Source organism: Salmo salar, chromosome 15 (genome assembly GCF_965601325.2).
Source record: "Salmo salar chromosome 15, fSalSal1, whole genome shotgun sequence".
Classification (NCBI taxonomy): Eukaryota; Metazoa; Chordata; class Actinopteri; order Salmoniformes; family Salmonidae; genus Salmo; species Salmo salar.
Genome location: NC_138305.1, coordinates 27481986 through 27505766, shown reverse-complemented (window position 1 = coordinate 27505766; position 23781 = coordinate 27481986). Strand labels below are relative to the sequence as shown.

Here is a 23781-nt window from a genome sequence, read left to right as displayed (position 1 = left end):
CTCCATTTTGCTCATCCTTTCCTATAGGCAGAAACTCAAACAGGAAATACCCGTGCTAAGGCCTATTCAATGCTGGTTTGACCAATCGGAATCTATGCTTCAAGATTGTTTTGATCACGCGGACAAGATGTCCATCATTGTTCCTATACCCAAGAAAGCAAAGGTAACTGAACTAAATTACTATCGCCCCATAGCACTCACTTCTGTCATCATAAAGTGATTTGAGAGGCTAGTTAAGGATCATATCACCTCTACCTTTCCTGACACCCTACACCCACTTCAATTTTCGTACTGCCCCAATAGATCCACAGACGATGCAATCGCCATTGCACTGCACACTGCCATACCCCATCTGGACAAGAGGAATACCTATGTAAGAATGTTGTTCATTGACTATAGCTCAGCCTTCAGCACCATAGTACCCTCCAGCTCATCATTAAGCTCGGGCCCTGGGTCTGAACCCCGCCCTGTGCAACTGGGTCCTGGACTTTCTGACGGGCCGCCCCCAGGTGGTGAAGGTAGGAAACAACACATCCACTTTGCTGATCCTCAACACAGGGGCCCCACAAAGGTGCGTGCTCAGCCCCCTCCTGTACTCCCTGTTCACCCATGACTGCGTGGCCACGCACGCCTCCAACTCAATCATCAAGTTTGCAGACGACACAACAGTTGTAGGCCTGATTACCAACGACGATGAGACAGCCTACAGGGAGGAGGTGAGGGCCTTGGCGGAGAGGTGCCAGGCACATAACTTCTCCCTCAACGTCAACAAAACGAAGGAGATGATTGTGTATTTCAGGAAACAGCAGTTCCCTGATGTTGTACTAAATTCGCCAAAATATGAAGTATACACGCAGAGGACACTATTTCCGTACTTTAGGGCCCATAATGCAGTTCTTCAAGAAATGTGCGTGGCTTCACATCGTTTTCAGATTTGAAGAAAATGGGGGAAAATATGAAGCTGAAGTACAACGAGAGCGGATACAAATTCATTGCTTTAACTAATTATGACCAATGTTAAGAAAATGTTGAGCAATGTAATAAAGTAATGCCTTTTCAAATAATTTCACTTACACTGGCTATCAATTTGTTAGCTATGCTGTCCTTACGAACCATATAGCATATTAGAGCAGTATGTACCGGTATGTTGTTAGCTAGCTATCTAACGTTAGTTGGCTACTTATATATCAAACTTGCCAGTATATTAACTATAGGCTATCTAACTAACTACCCAATGTTAATTGACTTGATTATTCCCATCATTCTTAGCTTAGCTAAATGGTATAGTTGTTGTGCGTTCTCAATGGACATTCGGGTGCTTTCGTAAATTCGCTCTGGCTATCTACTCCGATTTCAGAGCACTCTCACCTGAGTACCAGAGTGCAGAATAATTCATTTACTAGCGCTCAACACCCGTTGAATATCGGCAAAAATAATACGTTATTAAATTGTTGCACACTTATAGACACCAACGCTCTAGATAACATGAAAACTGCCTAAACAGCTCTGCTAGGGCAAGTAAAACGGTGAGAGTGGTCTCATTTGTGTCTGGAAGTAGTTAGCATGTTAGCCAATGTTAGCTTGGGTGCTTGACTGCCATTGTAAGGTCAAAACACTCAAATCAACCCTACTCCGAGCGTCCAGTGTGCACGAAACGCTCTGAATTTACAAAAGGACAATCTGACAATGCTCTGAATTTACAAAAGGACAATCTGACAATGCTCTGAATTTACAAAAGGACAATCTGACAATGCACTGAATTTACAAGTGCACTCTGGCACTCCACACCCGAATTCTTTAAAATGCCGAACTAATCATTTTTTATGCTAACTAGCTAGCAAGAGGTTGCATAGCAACAACATCAACTTCCGGTAGACAAGTGAAGCGCTAGTAAGCTCAACGGAAAGGATACTGTTCGTTGACAGTATACTAAAATGAACTAATAATATGTAGTATATACTCATTAAGTTTGTAGTATACATTATGTTAGTATGAGTAGTCGAACACTGCTTCAGTGTTTGCTCACTTCAACTTTTCATATTGCTCGGGCGCGCCGTCTAGTGCCCGTTAGACGTTTGAAACGGATTTGACCCCATACTCGTTGCGTTGACGGTCATATCGAGAGAAAACAGGATGCTGCCGAGCGCATCCCCGTTACCGCGCCCGTCTGAAAGGAGGACAGGGCTGGTTGGAAGGAATCTGGTCCGTTCTCATATAGCTACTCTTTGTTAACAAAAGAGACCGCTTCTGGTTTGATTAGAAAGAAAAGAGAGGTTCGAGCTTGCTCCCCCGTTTCTCGAAAGAAAATCAAAAGACTACTTTATATTTTGGGCAGATATGGGTTGGGTTGTAGGTGGGTTGGGTTTGGGGCAGATATGGGTTGGGTTGTAGGTGGGTTGGGTTTGGTAATTCGTTGCTGAGTTAGCTGGCTTGCTGTTCTTATTTCTAAGACGCTATGGCTAAGCAGTATGATGTGCTCTTCCGACTCCTGCTTCTCGGTGATTCCGGGGTTGGAAAAACATGTTTCTTATGCAGATTCACGGACAACGAATTTCACCCGTCTCACATCTCCACAATCGGTAAGACCGTTTCTTTGATCCATTTCACATCGGTTACACATTATTTGAGGAAATCAGAATACACCTAATCAGATCTGATTATCTCTAGGCTAAATAGTCTAATCGAATATGCTACTGGTGCTATATCAATAGCCTATTGAAATTATATTATTATGTACGGCCTACACTTCCTTTGTGCAGAATGTTGTTAGCAATTTGATATTATAAATTTACAAATAGCCTATTGTATTAAAATGATGTGGCACTCTCTATTTCAAGGCACTGTATATTTGCATTGTTATTCAGCGCTAAACTCTGATTTAAAATAACAAATAGCTTAATTAATCGAAAACAAAAGGACAGGTGCAGGACAAATTAAAAGAACCACTTGTGGGGGGATCCACTTGGCAAAAGACACAACTGTTCATACGATGTCCAGTAGCGTAATTAAAAGAACCACAGTTGCAACCTGGATCCTGCGATAAAGTATCTATAGTTGCTATCTGAAACTATAAACACAATATTCCATTTTGAAAATAACAAAATGCATGAATACATGTTATTAACGTCAAAATGTTAGCAATTGTCATAAAGATTTGGGACACATTTGTCACAAAATCTTTCTGGGAATAGTGCTTCCTCTACTGGAAAAATTGCAACATGAACAAAAGTGGAATGAAACTTTTTTTGTGGTTATAATCCTGTATATACCCTTTTATGTTGCTGCCATAGCATTTATATTACAGTAGCTCGACTTAATATTACCACACATACAAGTCTTTACAGCAGAAAATTGTGTAATTTCCCCTCTTCCACCTTGTATAGAGAAAACATTAAAGCAGTAGCCTATGGACCCAACCAACCAGGCTCGGCCCCTAGAGTTAATATGGGCTGTCATACTGAATTTCACTAGTTAGAATTCAGTACATCAACAGCACTTAATCTACTGCCTTCCTATTGAGGCCAGTGAAATTAGCTATCAGGACAGCTTTCTTCCCCCCTTTATTGCATTTTTTATTTAACAAGTCAAGTCAGTTAAGAACAAATTCTTATTTACAATGACGGCCTACCCCGGATGACACTGGGCCAATTGTGCGCTGCCCTATGGGACTCCCAATCACAGCCGGATGTGATGCAGCCTGGATTCGAACCAGGTACTGCAGTGACGCCTCTTGCATTGAGATGCAGAGTCTTAAACCACTGCACCACTCGGGAGCCCGAAACCAATCTCTCTCTCAGGACAGCTTTCTTCCCACCTTTACCAATCTCTCTCAGGGCAGCCTTCTTCCCCCTTTACCATTCTCAAGCATCGATCGTCATGTCACCAGAATAAGACCCTCAACATTTATTGGAAAGGAGCATCAAGCTCATCACTGTGCACTTTCACCACCCTGTGAAGTTCATCATCATTTATTTAATCTGTAGCCTAATAAACTGCGTGCTTTCTCGAGTCGTAGTGGAAGGACCACACACCATATCATCGCAATACTCGAAGTTTACTTCCATATGATGGTTATTATATCACTATTTCCGCATAAAGGCGTTTCCACTGCCGTTTCTCACTTAATTAATTTTACAGACACAAAAAGATCCCACCATGTCAAACAAACAAATTATCTGTCGGCATTTATAAAATTGTACCGAAACTTCCTGGTTCCGTCACAGCTGCCGTGATTTATTTATTATAAGGTATGACTTTACTCCATAAAAACTATGGATGGAAACGTGGTTAGTGACTGCCCATTGAACTCCACCTCCCATCGCAGAGAAATCACTGAATGTGTCCCAAATGGCACCCTATTCCGAATGTAGTGCACTACTTTTGACAATATGTTAAATAGGGTGCCACCTGGGAGGCATCTACACATCTCCCTCTGCAGAGGAAGGCATTATTAGAGGAAGTCATTGGTTGGATTAAGGGTGCATCTATAGCCTGGCATCCCTGGTCTCTCACCTCAACGCATTGATTGGGAAGAGGAGACTTTAACTAGTAGTGGGTGTGAAATACTGTACTGGCATGTGCGTCTACTAGACAAGGACATCTGACTGCAAAACAGGGACACAATAGGGATTAGTGGAATTCAATGTGTTTGCCCTTGCCAGCTTTTCATGTGTTGATAAATCGTCCTTGAATTTGAGTACATCATACAGTATCAACCATTCTAGAATAGAATTGAGGAAATATTTGGGGAAAGTTCCAATTTCTAGAATAATGATGATTGAGAAGTTACAGACGCCAAATATCATACCACCAAGACATGCTAACCTTTCACCATTACAATAACAGGGGAGGTTAGCATTTTATATCATACCCCCAAGACATGCTAACCTCTCACCATTACAATAACAGGGGAGGTTAGCATTTTATATCATACCACCAAGACATGCTAATCTCTCACCATTACAATAACAGGGGAGGTTAGCATTTTATATCATACCACCCAAGACATGCTAACCTCTCACCATTACCAATAACAGGGGAGGTTAGCATTTTATATCATACCACCCAAGACACGCTAACCTCTCACCATTACCAATAACAGGGGAGGTTAGCATTTTATATCATACCACCAAGACATGCTAACCTTTCACCATTATAATGGCAGGGGGTATGATATTTGTGAGTCCACATTAATGTAGAATTGTTTATAAACATTCTATTCTTATTTACATTAAAAGTGACTCCAAAATGACACAGTACATTATTTACTATTAATTTCTATTGGGCACAAAATAATCTGAAACGCAACCAAAACAAACAGCAAATGTGTATAGTCACAAACTTGACGAAGTCATTGCGTGCTATGAATATGGGACCAAATACAAAACTTTTGACTTCTTTCAATACACATATAAGTGAATTGGTCCCAATACTTTTGGTACCATAAAATGGGGAGAAAAAGTGCTGTAATTTCTAAATCCTCAAATTAAAGCTGACAGTCTGCACTTTGACCTCATAAGGAAATCAGTCAATTTAAATAAATAGATTAGGCCCTAATCTATAGATTTCACATGACTGGCAATACAGATATGCATCTGTTGGTCACAGATACCTTTAAAAAAAAAAGGTAGGGGTGTGGAGTAACCAGTCAATATCTGTTGTGACCACCATTTGCCTCATGCAGAGCAACACAACTCCTTCACATTAAGTTGATCAGGCTGTTGATTGTGGCCTGCAATTTCTGAGGTAATTCTAATGAACTTATCCTCTGTAGCAGAGGTAACTCTGGGTCTTCCTTTCCTGTGGCGGTCCTCATGAGAGACAGTTTCATCATAGCGCTTGATGTTTTTTGCGACTGCACTTTTCCGTATTGATTGACCTTCATGTCTTAAACTAATGATGGACTGTCATTTCTCTTTGATTATTTGAGCTGTTCTTGCCATAATATTGACTTTGTCTTTTACCAAATAGGGCTATCTTCTGTATACCACCCCTACCTTGTCACAACACAACTGATTGGCTTAAACACATTAAGAAGGAAAGAAATTCCTCAAATTAAATTTTAAGAAGGCACACGTGTTAATTGAAATGCATTACAGATGACTACCTCTTGAAGCTACCAGGGCAGCTACCGGGGCAGCAGGTAGCCTAGTGGTCAGAGCATTGGGCCAGTAACCAGCAGGTAGCCTAGTGGTTAGAGCGTTGGGTCAGTAACCAGCAGGTAGCCTAGTGGTTAGAGCGTTGGGTCAGTAACCAGCAAGTAGCCTAGTGGTTAGAGCGTTGGGCCAGTAACCAGCAGGTAGCCTAGTGGTTAGAGCGTTGGGCCAGTAACCAGCAGGTAGCCTAGTGGTTAGAGCGTTGGGCCAGTAACCAGCAGGTAGCCTAGTGGTTAGAGCGTTGGGCCAGTAACCAGCAGGTAGCCTAGTGGTTAGAGCGTTGGGCCAGTAACCAGCAGGTAGCCTAGTGGTTAGAGCGTTGGGCCAGTAACCAGCAGGTAGCCTAGTGGTTAGAGCGTTGGGCCAGTAACCAGCAGGTAGCCTAGTGGTTAGAGCGTTGGGCCAGTAACCAGCAGGTAGCCTAGTGGTTAGAGCGTTGGGTCAGTAACCAGCAGGTAGCCTAGTGGTTAGAGCGTTGGGCCAGTAACCAGCAGGTAGCCTAGTGGTTAGAGCGTTGGGCCAGTAACCAGCAGGTAGCCTAGTGGTTAGAGCGTTGGGTCAGTAACCAGCAGGTAGCCTAGTGGTTAGAGCGTTGGGTCAGTAACCGAACGGTTGTTGCATCGAATCCCCGAGCTGACAAGGTAAAAATCTGTCATTCTGTCCCTGAAAAGCTAGAGCTGCTCTGGTCAACTGTAAGTGCTGTTACTGTGAAGTGGAAATGTCAAGGAGCAACAACAGCTCAGCTGCGAAGGGTAGGCCACACAAGCTCACAGAACGGGACCGCCAAGTGCTGAAGCGCATGGCGCATAAAAATTGTCTGTCCTCGATTGCAACACCCACTACAGAGTTCCAAACTGCCTCTGGAAGCAACATCAGCACAATAACTGTTCGTCAGGAGCTTCATGAAATGGGTTTCCATTGCCGAGCAGCCACACACAAGTTTAAAATCACCATGTGCAATGCCAAGCGTTGGCTGGAGTGGTGTAAAACTCGCCGCCATTGGACTCTGGAGCAATGGAAACACGTTCTCTGGATGGCTTCACCATCTGGCAGTCCGACGGACTAATCTGGGTTTGGCGGATGCCAGGAGAACGCTACCTGCCCCAATGCATAGTGCTAACTGTAAAGTTTGGTGGATGAGGAATAGCTGTTTAGAGAATCAAATCAAATGTATTTATATAGCCCTTCTTACATCAGCTGATATCTCAAAGTGCTGTACAGATACCCAGCCTAAAACCCCAACCAGCAAGCAATGCAGGTGTAGAAGCACGATGGCTAGGAAAAACTCCCTAGAAAGGCCAAAACCTAGGAAGAAACCTAGAGAGGAACCAGGCTATGAGGGGTGGCCAGTCCTCTTCTGGCTGTGCCGGGTGGAGATTATAACAGAACATGGCCAAGATGTTCATAGGTGACCAGCAGGGTCTAATAATAATAATAATAACAGTAGTTGTCGAGGGTGCAACAAGTCAGCACCTCAAGAGTAAATGTCAGTTGGCTTTTCATAGCCGATCATTGAGAGTATCTCTACCGCTCCTGCTGTCTCTAGAGAGTTGAAAACAGCAGGTCTGGGACAGGTAGCACGTCCGGTGAACAGGTCAGGGTTCCATAGCCGCAGGCAGAACAGTTGAAACTGGAGCAGCAGCACGGCCAGGTGGACTGGGGACAGCAAGGAGTCATCATGTCAGGTAGTCCTGAGGCATGGTCCTAGGGCTCAGGTCCTCTGAGAGAGAGAAAGAAAGAAAGAAAGAATTAGAGAGAGCATACTTAAATTCACACAGGACACTGGATAAGACAGGAGAAATACTCCAGATGTAACAGACTGACCCTAACCCCCCGACACATAAACTACTACAGCATAAATACAGGAGGGGTCAGGAGACACTGTGGCCCCATCCGACGATACCCCCGGACAGGGCCAAACAGGAAGGATATAACCCCACCCACTTTGCCAAAGCACAGCCCCCACACCACTAGAGGGATATCTTCAACCACCAACTTACCATCCTGAGACAACGCCGAGTATAGCCCACAAAGATCTCCGCCACGGCACAACCCAAGGGGGGCGCCAACCCAGACAGGAAGACCACGTCAGTGACTCAACCCACTGAAGTGACGCACCCCTCCTAGGGACGGCATGGAAGAACACCAATAAGCCAGTGAGTCAGCCCTTGTAATAGGGTTAGAGGCAGAGAATCCCAGTGGAGAGAGGGGAACTGGCCAGGCAGAGACAGCAAGGGCGGTTTGTTGCTCAAGAGCCTTTCCGTTCACCTTCACACTACTGGGCCAGACTACACTCAATCATAGGACCCATTGAAGAGATGAGTCTTCAATAAAGACTTAAAGGTTGAGACCGAGTCTGCATCTCTCACATGGGTAGGCAGACCATTCCATAAAAATGGAGCTCTATAGGAGAAAGTCCTGCCTCCAGCTGTTTGCTTAGAAATTCTAGGGACAATTAGGAGGCCTGCGTCTTGTGACTGTAGCGTACGTGTAGGTATGTACGGCAGGACCAAATAGGAAAGATAGGTAGGAGCAAGCCCATGTAATGCTTTGTAGGTTAGCAGTAAAACCTTGAAATCAGCCCTTGCCTTAACAGGAAACCAGTGTAGGGAGGCTAGCACTGGAGTAATATGATCACATTTTTTGGTTCTAGTCAGGATTCTAGCAGCCGTATTTAGCACTAACTGAAGTTTGTTTAGTGCTTTATCTGGGTAGCCGGAAAGTAGAGCATTGCAGTAGTCCAACCTAGAAGTAACAAAAGCATGGATTCATTTTTCTGCATCATTTGTGGACAGAAAGTTTCTGATTTTTGCAATGTTACGTAGATGGAAAAAAGCTGCCCTTGAAACAGCCTTGATATGTTCTTCAAAAGAGAGATCAGGGTCCAGAGTAACGCCGAGGTCCTTCACAGTTTTATTTGAGACGACTGTACAACCATCCAGATTAATTGTCAGATTCAACAGAAGATCTCTTTGTTTCTTGGGACCTAGAACAAGTATCTCTGTTTTGTCCGAGTTTAAAAGAGGAGGAGGTACTGCTCTGTTTCAGATGTCATGAGCAGCAGTAGGAGGAGCTTCATTTAACCTTGAGTGTTCATACAGGGACCTTTTGAAATGTTTGCATCCTTTTTTTAATGTACATTTGATTGGTGTATTCAAATAAAGTATTTAAAAAGTGTGCGTGTGCATATATATTTTGTTTACTCAAACCACCTTTGGACCAGATTGGACCCTCTCTCTGGCCGTCTGTTTGACAGCCCTACTCTAGTAGTGATGCTTTTCGACATCAAGCTGTCTTCAACAAGCTGTCTTCAGCAAGCTGTCTTCAACAAGCTGTCTTCAACAAGCTGTCTTCAACAAGCTGTCTTCATCAAGCTGTCTTCATCAAGCTGTCTTCAACAAGCTGTCTTCAACAAGCTGTCTTCAACAAGCTGTCTTCAACAAGCTGTCTTCATCAAGCTGTCTTCATCATGGTATTATCTCAGAGACACACAGTCAGGGCTCTATAGATGGGAGTCTACAGTAATAATAATGCCTGCAGTCAGTTAGGGAGATGTCTAAGACACACACACACACACACACACACACACACACACACACACACACACACACACACACACACACACACACACGTAAAGGTTAGAGACAGTGATTAATAGGTCAATGCTTGACTTATTGATGGGTCAGTAACATTCTTCCCTGGGTTTCCACAGCCTGACAGAAACAGTATGTCTCCATCCACAACAGATAGATTGGCTGGGAGGGATAGTGGAAGGTCTGTGGGAGGTCTGTGAGGGATAGTGGGAGGTCTATGGGAGGTCTGTGAGGGATAGTGGGAGGTCTGTGAGGGATAGTGGGAGGTCTGTGAGGGATAGTGGGAGGTCTATGGGAGGTCTGTGAGGGATAGTGGGAGGTCTGTGAGGGATAGTGGGAGGTCTATGGGAGGTCTGTGAGGGATAGTGGGAGGTCTGTGAGGTATAGTGGGAGGTCTGTGGGAGGTCTGTGTGCGTGTGTCTACCCCTGGCTCAATAAGCTGCTCTCCTTACAGCCCTGAACCACAGCTACTATGTCCCTGGCCCATCACCCACCATCAGCCCCCTCACTGTAAGGGTTAAGTGCTGCTCATTATGGGATAGCTACAGTAGGGAGATGCCCTGGACACAGTAGTGGGCACAGATACTTATCCATTCATAGAAATGGGCACAGATACTTATCCATTCATAGAAAAACAGTTAGTTGGCTAATAGCTACATTTTTACATTTAGCAGACGCTCTTATCCAGAGCAACTTACAGTAGTGAATATATACATTTCATACAATTCATGCATTTTATTTTTAATTTTTTATACTGGCCCCCCATGGGAATCGAACACACAACCCTGGTGTTGCACACACCATGCTGGCATTGCAAACACCATGCTGTACCAACTGAGCCACAGGGAAGGCAGTCAGTTAGCTACGCTAAGTAGCAACACTTTTGTCAGTGTGTTGAATTAAACTGTTGCAAAACAATGAACTTAGGTGTACATATACTTTGATACAACTATAGGCTACTGGGTAAATATAGGCTGCTGTTAACACTTAATAGGTCTGATGGTTCTAAGGCACTGTGTCGCAGCGTCACTCCAGCCCCGGGTTCGATCCAGGGCTGGGAGAGCCATGAGGCGGCGCACAATTGACCCTGCGTAGTCCGGGTTAGGGGAGGGTTTGCCGGACGGAATTTCCTTGTCCAATTGCGATCAAGCAACTCCTTATGGCGGGCCGGGCGCCTGCAAGCTGACTTCGGTCGCCAGTTGGACGGTGTTTCCTCCGAGACATTGGTGCGGCTGGCTTCCGGGTTAAGCGAGCAGTGTGTCAAGAAGCAGAGCGGCTTGGCTGGGTCGTGTTTCGGAGGACGCGTGACTCTCGACCTTCGCCTCTCCCGAGTCCATTGGGGAGTGCAGCGATTTAGGAGAAAAAAAGGGGTAAATAGAAAAGAAAGAAAGACAACGATGGTCACCGGCTTGCCCGGCTCTTTGACGGTTTCATCTTTTAGACTTCTTGGACTACAAGTCAACCTTTAGGCTAGCCTGGGTACCAATCTGTTTGTACCATCATGCCACTCCTTGCCAAGTTTGGCATGGCAAGGAGTTGACATGTTATTACAAACATATCTGAGACCAAGCTACAGTACCTTAAGGCCATTCTCACATAAGTCTACTCTGTGAGTGTATATGATTGTTTTTATACTGCATGTTTGAGAATTACATTGCTTTGAGGTATTCCTTCATTTCCTTGAGGTCTGTAATTTGCTAAAATAGCTGGGCAAATTCCATTTTATTTGGAACGGCAAGCAAGACTAAATTAAACAGACCTATTAATATAATGAATGTGAATTTCTGAGGGCAGAAATGATTAAATATTAAATCATTAGACCTCTCACTAAAGGCTTCAGTCATACAAAAGTTATACTTAAATCCGAACTGGTTCTCTTTCAGATTAGTAAGAATGTCTCACCCCATGTTCAAGAATGCTCTTTTTCCCTTTATTCAGATTACAACCTGTCACTTTCCATTATTTGAAAATCAAAGAATCTAAAAAATATTGCTATTTTTAAAACAAGCCTTAGAAATTTGGTTGCAATTTCAGTTGAATCCACCAGAAAAGACAGAACAAATAATACAACCAATATTATGGTTAAACTCAAATATACTAATTGATTAAAAAAAATGCTATTAAAAAAATATATTAAAAAATCTTTGTAAATTATATCATAAATTGGACTGGTGGAGTTATGTCACACATGCAGCTAAAATAAATATATGGAAATGTCTGATCTATCCAAAATTACATCCAACTATTGCAGCATTACTGTGAAAAACGAAAGATGCAAGTGGAAGGGGGAAATGTAAGGAACTTCGATGTACCGATTCCATGGCACATGGTTTATGAACTGATACGCAAAACAACTCTGGAATCAAAACTTATATATTTACCCCAAAATATATGGGGGATTGGAAATAATGCAGACCCAGCCCCAGGAAGCCACAATCTATCTGCGATATTAAAGCTGATCTACACCCTAAAATAATCAAAAATAAAAAGATAGCTGGGCCAAGACTTCCCATTCATTTAGATGACTTCGCAGAAGCTGCATTTACTTTGAAGCTGAACTTCACTGACTCCCAAATCACTGAACGCATGGATGACTCCAGGACAGAAGCGAAAGGCATCGAAAAGAGGGATAGAGAAAGATCGGGAGAACGAGAAACATAGCGAGAGGGTAGGAGAGAGGGAGAGATCCAAGGGGTGGATCGATAAGAATAGAAAGAGGGAGGAGAAGAGAGAGAGATGCTTGGAGAGAAGCATCGTAGAAAGGGAGAGGGAGATGCTTCCAGCCCCAGGCAAAGCAGGCCAGTGACTGATGATGTTGGTGGCCTTTCACTGTGCCACTGTCTGCATACTCCCTCCTTCCTTAAGCTTACCGTATGCTTCCCAGTCGAAACAGTTTGCGCATATATTATGACAACATTTTGTTACGTTTTTGTTCGTTTTGGTGTTCGGCAGTGTTCGGGCAAGCATTATTTTATTTTTTTGAGTCTAGTCGAAGTTCGGTAGCCGAAATTTCATTTTTCAACCGAAGGTCTTTTAAGGGAGTATGTGAGGCACATATGTTAGTTTCGCCTAGACGAGATCTGCTAGGAGCCAACCAAACCTAGTGTGTCTACGCCTTTACTCTCTAGTAGTCACACAGTCCTAGTCAGACAGCAGGCCGCTTCACTGTTTTCAAAGGCCTCTCAGTCGCTCCGTCTCTCACTGAAGTGGAGTGAACTCCAGCCTTGGCCCAGGACTGTGAGAGCATGTCTATAGTGTTTTAGATAAGATGAGTGTCTGAGACTGTATCAAGCGGCAGTTTGAATGGCAGTTTGAAAAGTAGGCCTCTGAGAGTGCCTCTCGTCGTCGATAGTATTTTAGATGAGAAATGCGTGCCGAGATAAGGCTTGTTTCAAATGAACACACAGAAGTATAAAAGCAGTATGTCATCAGTATCTATCAGAGGGCCCAGTCAGAGGACCCACTCAACACACAAGGTAAATACTGTAGTATATCAGCCACAGGGTCTACAGATGGGTTAAAGGGCATGTCACTGGTTAAGTCTGAGGGTCTGACAGTGTGTCTACAGGCTCTACGGATGGGGTGAAGTGCCACAAGGCCCTTATCAGGAGAATACACTGCAGTTGAAAAGCAGTATTTCTGTAATCTACGCTGCTCATTCTCATGGGAGGACCTGCTCAGACTCAGTAGAGGAATATAACTGAAGAAAGACGCGGATGACGCGCGTCTCTCTCTCGGTGTTTAAGTCTGAGAATCTGAGGGACTGAGTATTGATTTGCTACAGTTTACCCTACAGTGGAATAGAGTGGAGCCCAACATACTGAGTAATGGTTTGAGTCTTTTTAGAGGGGGTTGGATTTATCGATTTAGAGCTGGTTATTGGTTTAACTGGGATTGTTGTGTTGTTTAAATGCCATGTATGTTTACCTCCATAGTATTCATCTAGTAGTCTGTTTAGAAACTACAAAAACAGGTATAGTACTGTATAGTATAATATACAATATACCCAACAGTCTGTTTACCTCCATAGTATTTTATGTTTTTCATTTATTTAACCTTTATTTAACTAGGCAAGTCAGTTAAAAACAAATTCTTATTTACAATGACGGCCTACAAAATGGCTCTTATATACAGTAACTCAGTGCTCTGATTGGCCTGACACATCAGTCTCGCTGGGCCTCTCCATGCTGCTGTCTGGCCTGACACATCAGTCTCGCTGGGCCTCTCCATGCTGCTGTCTGGCCTGACACATCAGTCTCGCTGGGCCTCTCCATGCTGCTGTCTGGCCTGACACATCAGTCTCGCTGGGCCTCTCCATGCTGCTGTCTGGCCTGACACATCAGTCTCGCTGGGCCTCTCCATGCTGCTGTCTGGTCTGACACATCAGTCTCGCTGGGCCTCTCCATGCTGCTGTCTGGTCTGACACGTCAGTCTCGCTGGGCCTCTCCATGCCGCTGTCTGGCCATAGATGATTGGAGCATAACCCACCTCTCTCTCGATCTCTCTGTTTTTCGCTGTCTCTCTCTCGCTTATTAGCTATCCCTCCCTCCTTCCCTCCTTCTCTCTCTCCCTCCCTCCCTCCCTCCCTCTCTCTCTCTCTCTCTCTCTACCTCTCTCTCTACCTCTCTCTCTCTCTACCTCTCTCTCTCCCCACCTCTCTCTCTCCTCTCTCTCTACCCTCTCTCTCTACCTCTCTCCTCTCTCTCTACCCTCTCTCTCTCTCTACCTCTCTACCTCTCTACCTCTCTCCTCTCTACCTCTCTCTCTCTACCTCCCTCCTTCTTTCTCTGGTGGTTCACAAGAGTGCCCATCTACACAGGTTAACAAACCTCTTGCTATGCTCCCCAGTCCTCTCCCTCTTCTCCCTTCTCCCCTCCAGTTTCTTTCCACCCCTGTGATCGATCCAGGTCTGAACTCGGTTCAGCTCACTGATCCATCACTATTAGCTCTATTTCTTTAAAGGAGCATTCAGTCGTAACTTAGAAAGGCCTGATAGATATGGGATGAAATGGCTCTCAGTATCTTTGCTGTTATAAAGCTGTACGAAACTGAGATAAAAGGTACCTTGAGGAGAATAAACAGCAGGACTGTCTTCGCCTCGCTAGCCTCGTCTCGCCTCACCTTACCTCTCCACACATTAAACAGGATGAATTAATCAAGAGGTTTCCATATTCTCTTTTGCAGGAGTCGATTTTAAAATGAAGACACTGGAGATAGATGGCATCAAAGTAAGGATACAGATATGGTAAGTAGTGAATGCATGCAGCCAGAGCATTCTACTAAAGTAGGTCAAACATGGGAATCACCCCTTTGAATATAGAGGATGTTCTAGTCCAAAGTCAGGGATGTTCAGTCTTACCCCATACTCTTCTGTCAGGGATGTTCAGTCTTACCCCATACTCTTCTGTCAGGGATGTTTAGTCTTACCCCATGCTATTCTGTCAGGGATGTTCAGTCTTACCCCATGCTATTCTGTCAGTGAAGTTCAGTCTTACCCCATACTCTTCTGTCAGGGATGTTCAGTCTTACCCCATACTATTCTGTCAGGGATGTTCAGTCTTACCCCATACTCTTCTGTCAGGGATGTTCAGTCTTACCCCACACTATTCTGTCAGGGATGTTCAGTCTTACCCCATACTCTTCTGTCAGGGATGTTCAGTCTTACCCCATACTATTCTGTCAGTGATGTTCAGTCTTACCCCATGCTATTCTGTCAGTGATGTTCAGTCTTACCCCATACTATTCTGTCAGGGATGTTCAGTCTTACCCCATACTATTCTGTCAGGGATGTTCAGTCTTACCCCATACTCTTCTGTCAGGGATGTTCAGTCTTACCCCATACTATTCTGTCAGTGATGTTCAGTCTTACCCCATGCTATTCTGTCAGGGATGTTCAGTCTTACCCCATACTATTCTGTCAGTGATGTTCAGTCTTACCCCATGCTATTCTGTCAGGGATGTTCAGTCTTACCCCATGCTATTCTGTCAGTGATGTTCAGTCTTACCCCACACTATTCTGTCAGGGATGTTCAGTCTTACCCCACACTATTCTGTCAGGGATGTTCAGTCTTACCCCATACTATTTGTCAGGGATATTCAGTCTTACCCCATACTATTCGTCAGGGATATTCAGTCTTACCCCACACTATTCTGTCAGGGATGTTCAGTCTTACCCCACACTATTCGTCAGGGATGTTCAGTCTTACCCCATACTATTCGTCAGGGATGTTCAGTCTTACCCCATGCTATTCTGTCAGGGATGGTCAGTCTTACCCCATACTATTCTGTCAGGGATGTTCAGTCTTACCCCATACTCTTCTGTCAGGGATGTTCAGTCTTACCCCATACTCTTCTGTCAGGGATGTTCAGTCTTACCCCATACTCTTCTGTCAGGGATGTTCAGTCTTACCCCATACTCTTCTGTCAGGGATGTTTAGTCTTACCCCACGCTATTCTGTCAGGGATGTTCAGTCTTACCCCACACTATTCTGTCAGGGATGTTCAGTCTTACCCCATACTATTTGTCAGGGATATTCAGTCTTACCCCATACTATTCGTCAGGGATGTTCAGTCTTACCCCACACTATTCTGTCAGGGATGTTAAGTCTTACCCCATACTATTCGTCAGGGATGTTCAGTCTTACCCCATACTATTCTGTCAGGGATGTTCAGTCTTACCCCATACTATTCTGTCAGGGATGTTTAGTCTTACCCCATACTATTCTGTCAGGGATGTTTAGTCTTACCCCATATTATTCTGTCATGGATGGTCAGTCTTACCCCATGCTATTCTGTCAGTTATTTTCAGTCTTATACTATTCTGTCAGGGATGGTCAGTCTTACCCAATACTATTCTGTCAGTTATTTTCAGTCTTATACTATTCTGTCAGTTATTTTCAGTCTTACCCCATACTGTTGTTTACTCAGACTGGACACTAAACCAGTTCCCCCTGCCCTGCAAGGACTCTTATCTCAAGATAAAAAAAAAAAGTTTGAACTCACAAAGATCCACCTTGGATTGAAACGTTGCCTGATATCACTATTCGCTACCTGTTTTGTCATTTTCTGAGGGTGTTTGACATTTGATTTCTTCCAGGGACACAGCAGGACAGGAGAGATATCAGACCATCACTAAGCAGTACTACAGACGAGCACAGGTAAGGTAACGCTACTCTTCCTCAAGATATTGTAGGTAAGAGGTCAGATCATGTAAGATACTTTTACTGTAGCTCCACTCTTTGTTTAGTCTGAACCATCTGGTCATTAGCCTGGAGACGAGGGTGCTCTCCCTTCTAAACATTAATTACACTTGTAGCTAAAGCTGTAGTTGTACGTCAAATATGTGCTGTTGTTATGGTTGGTAGCAGTTTCTTGGTGCTAGTTTCCTCCTGTCCTCTTATCACCCATGGATTCTAAACGATGTGGTGTTGCTGTGACAACCATAACTGAATTAGCTGACATGATTTTATTTTCTCCCCTCATCTCCTACCCTCTCCTCTTCCCTCCCCTCATCTCCTACCCTCTCCTCCTCCCTCCCCTCATCTTCTACCCTCTCCTCTTCCCTCCCCTCATCTCCTACCCTCTCCTCCTCCCTCCCCTCACCTCCTCCCCTCTCCTCTTCCCTCCCCTCATCTCCTACCCTCTCCTCTTCCCTCCCCTCATCTCCTACCCTCTCCTCTTCCCTCCCCTCATCTCCTACCCTCTCCTCTTCCCTCCCCTCATCTCCTACCCTCTCCTCTTCCCTCCCCTCATCTCCTACCCTCTCCTCCTCCCTCCCCTCATCTCCTCCCCTCTCCTCCTCCCTCCCCTCATCTCCTACCCTCTCCTCCTCCCTCCCCTCATCTCCTACCCTCTCCTCCTCCCTCCCCTCATCTCCTACCCTCTCCTCCTCCCTCCCCTCATATCCTACCCTCTCCTCTTCCCTCCCTTCATCTCCTACCCTCTCCTCCTCCCTCCCTTCATCTCTTACCCTCTCCTCCTCCCTCCCCTCATCTCCTACCCTCTCCTCCTCCCTCCCCTCATCTCCTACCCTCTCCTCCTCCCTCCCCTCATCTCCTACCCTCTCCTCTTCCCTCCCTTCACTCCTACCCTCTTCTTTCCTCTACCCTCCCCTCATCTCCTACCCTCTCCTCTTCCCTCCCCTCATCTCCTACCCTCTCGTCTTCCCTCCCTTCATCTCCTACCCTCTCCTCTTCCCTCCCTTCATCTCCTACCCTCTTCTTTCCTCTTCCCTCCCCTCACCTCCTACCCTCTCCTCTTCCCTCCCCTCTCTTCAGGGAATCTTCCTGGTTTACGACATTACAAGTGAGCGATCCTTCCAGCACATCATGAAGTGGGCCAGCGATGTGGACGAGGTGAGATCAAGGGGAACAAGGGTTAGAGGTCAGGCCAACTTTTTTTTTTTTTTTTTATATAGCGGCACAGGGTGCTTTTGTCAAATCAGACTGAATGACTCTCCCTCCCCTCCCTCCCTCCCTCCCTCCCTCCCTCCCTCCCTCCCTCCCTCCCTCTCAGTATGCTCCTGATAACATCCAAAAGATCCTCATAGGGAACAAGTCAGACGAGGAGGAGAAGAGGCAGGTAGCTACAGAACAGGGCAACAAGCTGGCCAAGGATTATGGGATGGACTTCTTTGAGACAAGTGCCTTCACCAACCATAACATAACAGAGGTGAGTGGCTGACAGCTCCCGTAGAAACACTGTACAGCTGGCTGCCTGTCTGTCACAGGACCAAAGGCAAACACCACGGCCAGACTACCGGTATGTGAACTATTGATGACGATATAATGGAAAAACATTTCATCCTTATTCACTTCGTCTTATTCTGTATCTCCCAGAGTCCAAGTGATATATAGTCATAGGTTGTACCGGCGGCACAATAGTGGTGCCCTAAAGGGGTGATAACCACGAGTTTAAATACTGTTTAGTCTAAATTACACTATAGTGCCTGGAAATACGATGAAATTGCTAAAGTAGTCAAATATTTAGTAGGAAACAACTTGGCAGCATTATCATGTCGTCAAATTTACTTTAGACAGATGGAAATGTTGTCATTAGCTAGCAAAGTTGATCAAAAATAGCTAGCAATGCTAACATTAGCTATTTAAAATCCGGTGACCTCCCCTTATTAATCTTAGTTAGCTAGCTAACGTTATACCGCATCTAAAGTCAATCTGGCGACAACAAAATGATGACAAAAGTTTTTCCTACTAATTATTTGCTTCCTTTTTGAATGGCATCGTGTTTCCAAGCCACTGTAATGCACTTTTGATGGAATCTTCATCAGCGCTCATTGATGATGCATTGAGTAGAATGCTCAGTCGGACATCAGTCCAAAACAAACATTCAAAACAATATTGTGACGAAACATGCAACTCATGAATACAGTGACATACAGTATATAGTGATCAGTGGAATCTGCTGAGGGGAGAACGGCTCATAGTAATGGTCAGAACGGAGCAAATGGAAACCATGTGTTTGATGTATTTGATACCATTCCACTCCAGTCATTACCACGTGTCCGTTCTTCTCAATTAAGGTTCCACCAACCTCCTGTGAATGACATATACAGTGCTTTCGGAAAGTTTTCAGACCTCTTTTGACTTTTTCCACATTTTGTTACGATACAGCCTTATTCTAAAATTGAATAAATAACTTTTTTTCTACACCCAATACCCCATAATGACAAAGTGAAAACAGGTTTTCATACATTTTTGTAAATGTATTAAAACTTAAACATGAGTACCTTATTTGCATAAGTATTCAGACCCTTTGCTATGAGACTCAAAATTGAGCTCAGGTGCATCCTGTTTCCATTGATCATCCTTGAGATGTTTCTACAACTTGTTTGGAGTCCACCTGTGGTAAATTCAATTGATTGGACATGATTTGGAAATGCACACAACTGTCTATATAAGGTCCCACAGTTGACAGTGCATGTCAGAGCAAAAACCAAGCCATGAGGTCGAAGGAATTGTCCGTAGAGCTTCGAGACAGGATTGTGTCGAGGCACAGATCTAGGGAAGGGTACCAAAACCTTTCTGCAGCGTTGAAGGTCCCCAAGAACACAATGGCCTCCATTATTCTTAAATGGAAGAAATTTGGAACCACCAAGACTCTTCCAAGAGCTGGCCGCCCGGCCAAACTGAACAATGGGGGAGAAGGGGCTTGGTCAGGGAGGTAACCAGGAACCCGATGGTCACTCTGAAAGAGCTGCAGAGTTCCTATGTGGAGATGGGAGAAACTTCCAGAAGGACAACCATCTCTGCAGCACTCCACCAATCAGGCCTTTATGGTAGTTTCCAGACCAAAGCCATTCCTCAGTAAACGAAACATAACAGCCCGCTTCGAGTTTGCCAAAAGGCACCTAAAGGACTTTTAGACCATGAGAAACAATATTCTCTGGTCTGATGAAACCAAGATTGAACTCTTTGGCCTGAATGCCAAGTGTCACGTCTGGAGGAAATCTGGCACCATCCCTAACGTGAAGCATGGTGGTGGTGGCAGCATCATGCTGTGGGGATGTTTTTCAGCGGGAGAGACTGGGAGACTAGTCAGGATCGAGGGAAAGATGTACAGAGCAAAGTACAGATAGATCCTTCAGAGCGTTCAGGACCTCATACTGGGGCGAAGGTTCCCCTTCCAACAGGACATCGACCCTAAGCACACAGCCAAGACAACGCAGGAGTGGCTTCGGGACAAGTCTCTGAATGTCCTTGAGTGGCCCAGCCAGAGCCCGGACTTGAACCCGATCTGAAAATAGCTGTGCAGCGACGGTCCCCATCCAACCTGACAGAGCTTGAGAGGATCTGCAGAGAAGAATGAGAAAACCTCCCCAAATACAGGTGTGTCAAGCTTGCAGCGTCATACCCAAGAAGACTTGAGGCTGTAATCGCTTCCAAAGGTGCTTCAACAAAGTACTGAGTAAAGGGTCTGAATACTTATGTAAAAAATGATAATCTAAAAACCTGTTTTATCTTTGTCATTATGGGGTATTGTGATGTCATTATGGGATATTTTTTGTTTTGATATTTTATCAATTTTACAGTAAGTCAAGGGGTCTGAATACTTTCTGAATGCACTGTATACAGTGATTATATTCAGTGACATATACGGTGATATATACGGTAATATATATATATATATTACTGTATATATCTATTACTGTATATATCACCGTATGTCACTGTATATAATCACTGTATACAGTGCATTCATAAAGTATTCAGAAAGTGTATATATATATTTGCACTAACAGTTAAATTAATGATCGGCGTTGCAAAACACTTTCCTGTCCTTCACCCAGTCCTTCACGCGATTGGCTGAGCAGGTCCTATCGGCCAATAAGAAGGACCTGGACCTCCTGAGGGCGTCGGTCACAGACGAGCTCAACCTCGCCGCCCTGGAGGAGGAGGAGGGCATCACAGACGTGGCCGCCGCCTCACAGAAGGGCTGCTGGTGTTAAGGGCCTGGTCAAAAAGTTGTACACTATGTAGAGAATAGGGTGAGAAAAGTAGGGAACTATATAGGGAATAGGGTGCCACTTCTCCTTATGTAAGGACTGGGTCTGGCTGCGTCTTGGATCACACCCTATTCCTTTTGCGAGCTCTGGTTGAAAGTGGTGCACTTTGTAGGGAATAGAGTGACACAAGTGGTGCACTATGTAGGGAATAGGGTGGGGGGGTGACACTTTTCGTAGCTGATTGCCTTTCTACCATTGTAGGTGGTGTACTGGTGTTTGATAGGTTTTTACCAATGATGTATGTAAACCCTGGATTGCTAATGCTATGTATTGGTATTGCTTTGAAGTCACCGGTCGGCCATGTTGGCACTCCTCAGAAATGCAGTCCTCTAGGAATTAATGGAATTCTACAGTATTTCATTGAAATGCTTCAAGGACAAAATTACATGTATTTAAGTATTTTTTTGTTATTGTGGGGACAGTAATATCAGTACTTTCTAAAAATGTTTTTTTTTTCTATATATTTTTTGGTATATTTAGCTAACAATATAATTCAAAAGTTTGCTTTAAGTTGTCTGTAATAATAGAATAAACGTGGCAAAAACAAATTTAGACATTTATAAATGCATTTATATATCTCCCTAAGTATTTTTTTTACACTTGTGGGGGAGTACCAAGATGGAGGCGCAGTGGCTTCAAAACAGCGCCCCCTATAAGGCATCTAGTGTATATATAAAGCTGTGTTTTTTTTCATGGTATTTTTCATTGTAGTTCATAGATTTCGGCACCAGAGGATGCTACTGATACATGCTACGTTGCTATATGAAGCAGATACACTGCAGAGCTGTTGATGAAGGGGTCACGACACATTACACTGTTCTACTGTAGTGAGTCTCAAATCACACCTTATTCCCTTTATAGTACACTGCTTGGCTCTGCTCAGACCTACTGCACTATAGGGGATAGGGTGTTGTTTGTTGTGCAGACAATGTTCCGTTTAGCTTTGCAATTGTGTTTCTCAAGACAATTTTCCATGATAATGTACATTAGTTTAATGTTAGTTTAAACCTATGAGCATTACAGGCCTGTAAAAAGTGTTGACATTTAATTTTGATAGAATCACAAATGGAATATTTCAATCTATGATGACATATTTCGTTTGCTTCAGTTTTACGCCCTATTATCCACTAGATGGCTGCTGTTTCCAGAGTGGCCCATTGAATAGAAACTTAGAAACATATTATCCAGACTAGCAAAGGACCAGCAAGAGATTTGCATGTGTCCAACTTTCATCCTCTTCTTCTTCTGTCTTGCAACTTCAATGAAGTAAATTTTTTAACTGATCATTATACCCCTATAACCGTATTTTAGCTTTTGACCAGAGTGTCTATACGAACTGACCATAGGACTAACCTCTACTGTCTGCAACTACTGACTCAATGTTACTACTGCTACTGTCAAAACCTACAGTTTGTGTGTAAGTGATAATATGGTATGTTGTTTTGAATGAAATACAGGACTGTGATCTCTAGATACAGGTGAAATACAGGACTATGATCTCTAGATACAGGTGAAATACAGGACTATGATCTCTAGATACAGGTGAAATACAGGACTGTGATCTCTAGATACAGGTGAAATACAGGACTGTGATCTCTAGATACAGGTGAAATACAGGACTATGATCTCTAGATACAGGTGAAATACAGGACTATGATCTCTAGATACAGGTGAAATACAGGATTATGATCTCTAGATACAGGTGAAATACAGGACTATGATCTCTAAATACAGGTGAAATACAGGACTGTGATCTCTAGATACAGGTGAAATACAGGACTGTGATCTCTAGATACAGGTGAAATACAGGACTATGATCTCTAGATACAGGTGAAATACAGGACTATGATCTCTAGATACAGGTGAAATACAGGACTGTGATCTCTAGATACAGGTGAAATACAGGACTATGATCTCTAGATACAGGTGAAATACAGGACTATGATCTCTAGATACAGGTGAAATACAGGACTATGATCTCTAGATACAGGTGAAATACAGGACTATGATCTGAGATGATGAAATGTATATCTGTGCTGTTTGATAATGACTACTTGAATTGCATTTGGTGGAAATATATAACGAGCAACGTTGTAATACTTTCAAATGTTTATTGAATAAATACTGGCAGATGAATGACTCATCATGCTGTGTGGTAACTTGATAAAATAAAGAATGGGTGATATTGGCCACCCCTGTGTCATGGAGCAATAGGAATCAATAAAGCATGAATTGGATTGAATTCCAGGCAACAGTGCCTGCTGGTTTTCATGATTTTTTTTTTATTGGTGCCTGGTTCAGGGACTAATTTAGACCTGAGTGTAAATGGAAAGACCAATAGGACATCAGCTCCTGTGTCTCAGAAAGTAGTCTGGAATATAATGTATTATACTATTTTACCAGTAGGCGGAATAGTTGGATAACTCATGTTTTACCGCACATAATCTCTTTGCATCCATATCCCTGTAAAATAACTTGAAGAAACGGAAAGTTGAAATAACTGTATCAGTAT

The 23781-nt window shown here is 43.9% G+C and overlaps 1 protein-coding gene across 1 annotated transcript; it reads left to right on the top strand.

Moving 5' to 3' along the window:
* The first annotated feature begins 1885 nt into the window (after window positions 1-1885).
* Window positions 1886-23526, top strand: LOC106571087 (ras-related protein Rab-15). Its single transcript, XM_045695554.2, has 6 exons — window positions 1886-2579; window positions 14933-14993; window positions 16845-16905; window positions 18025-18102; window positions 18263-18418; window positions 21054-23526. Exons 1-6 carry the CDS (start codon window positions 2456-2458, stop codon window positions 21210-21212), a joined length of 639 nt encoding a protein of 212 aa, XP_045551510.2. The 5' UTR covers window positions 1886-2455; the 3' UTR covers window positions 21213-23526.
* The last annotated feature ends 255 nt before the right edge of the window (window positions 23527-23781 follow it).

Bases quoted from the DNA above. Each gene is read 5' to 3' on its own strand.
- LOC106571087 (XM_045695554.2), top strand. From the start codon at position 2,456: ATGGCTAAGCAGTATGATGTGCTCTTCCGACTCCTGCTTCTCGGTGAT. The intron at 2,580-14,932 runs GTAAGACCGTTT...TCTCTTTTGCAG, and splicing joins GTCTCACATCTCCACAATCG to GAGTCGATTTTAAAATGAAG. The intron at 18,103-18,262 runs GTGAGATCAAGG...CCTCCCTCTCAG, and splicing joins GGGCCAGCGATGTGGACGAG to TATGCTCCTGATAACATCCA.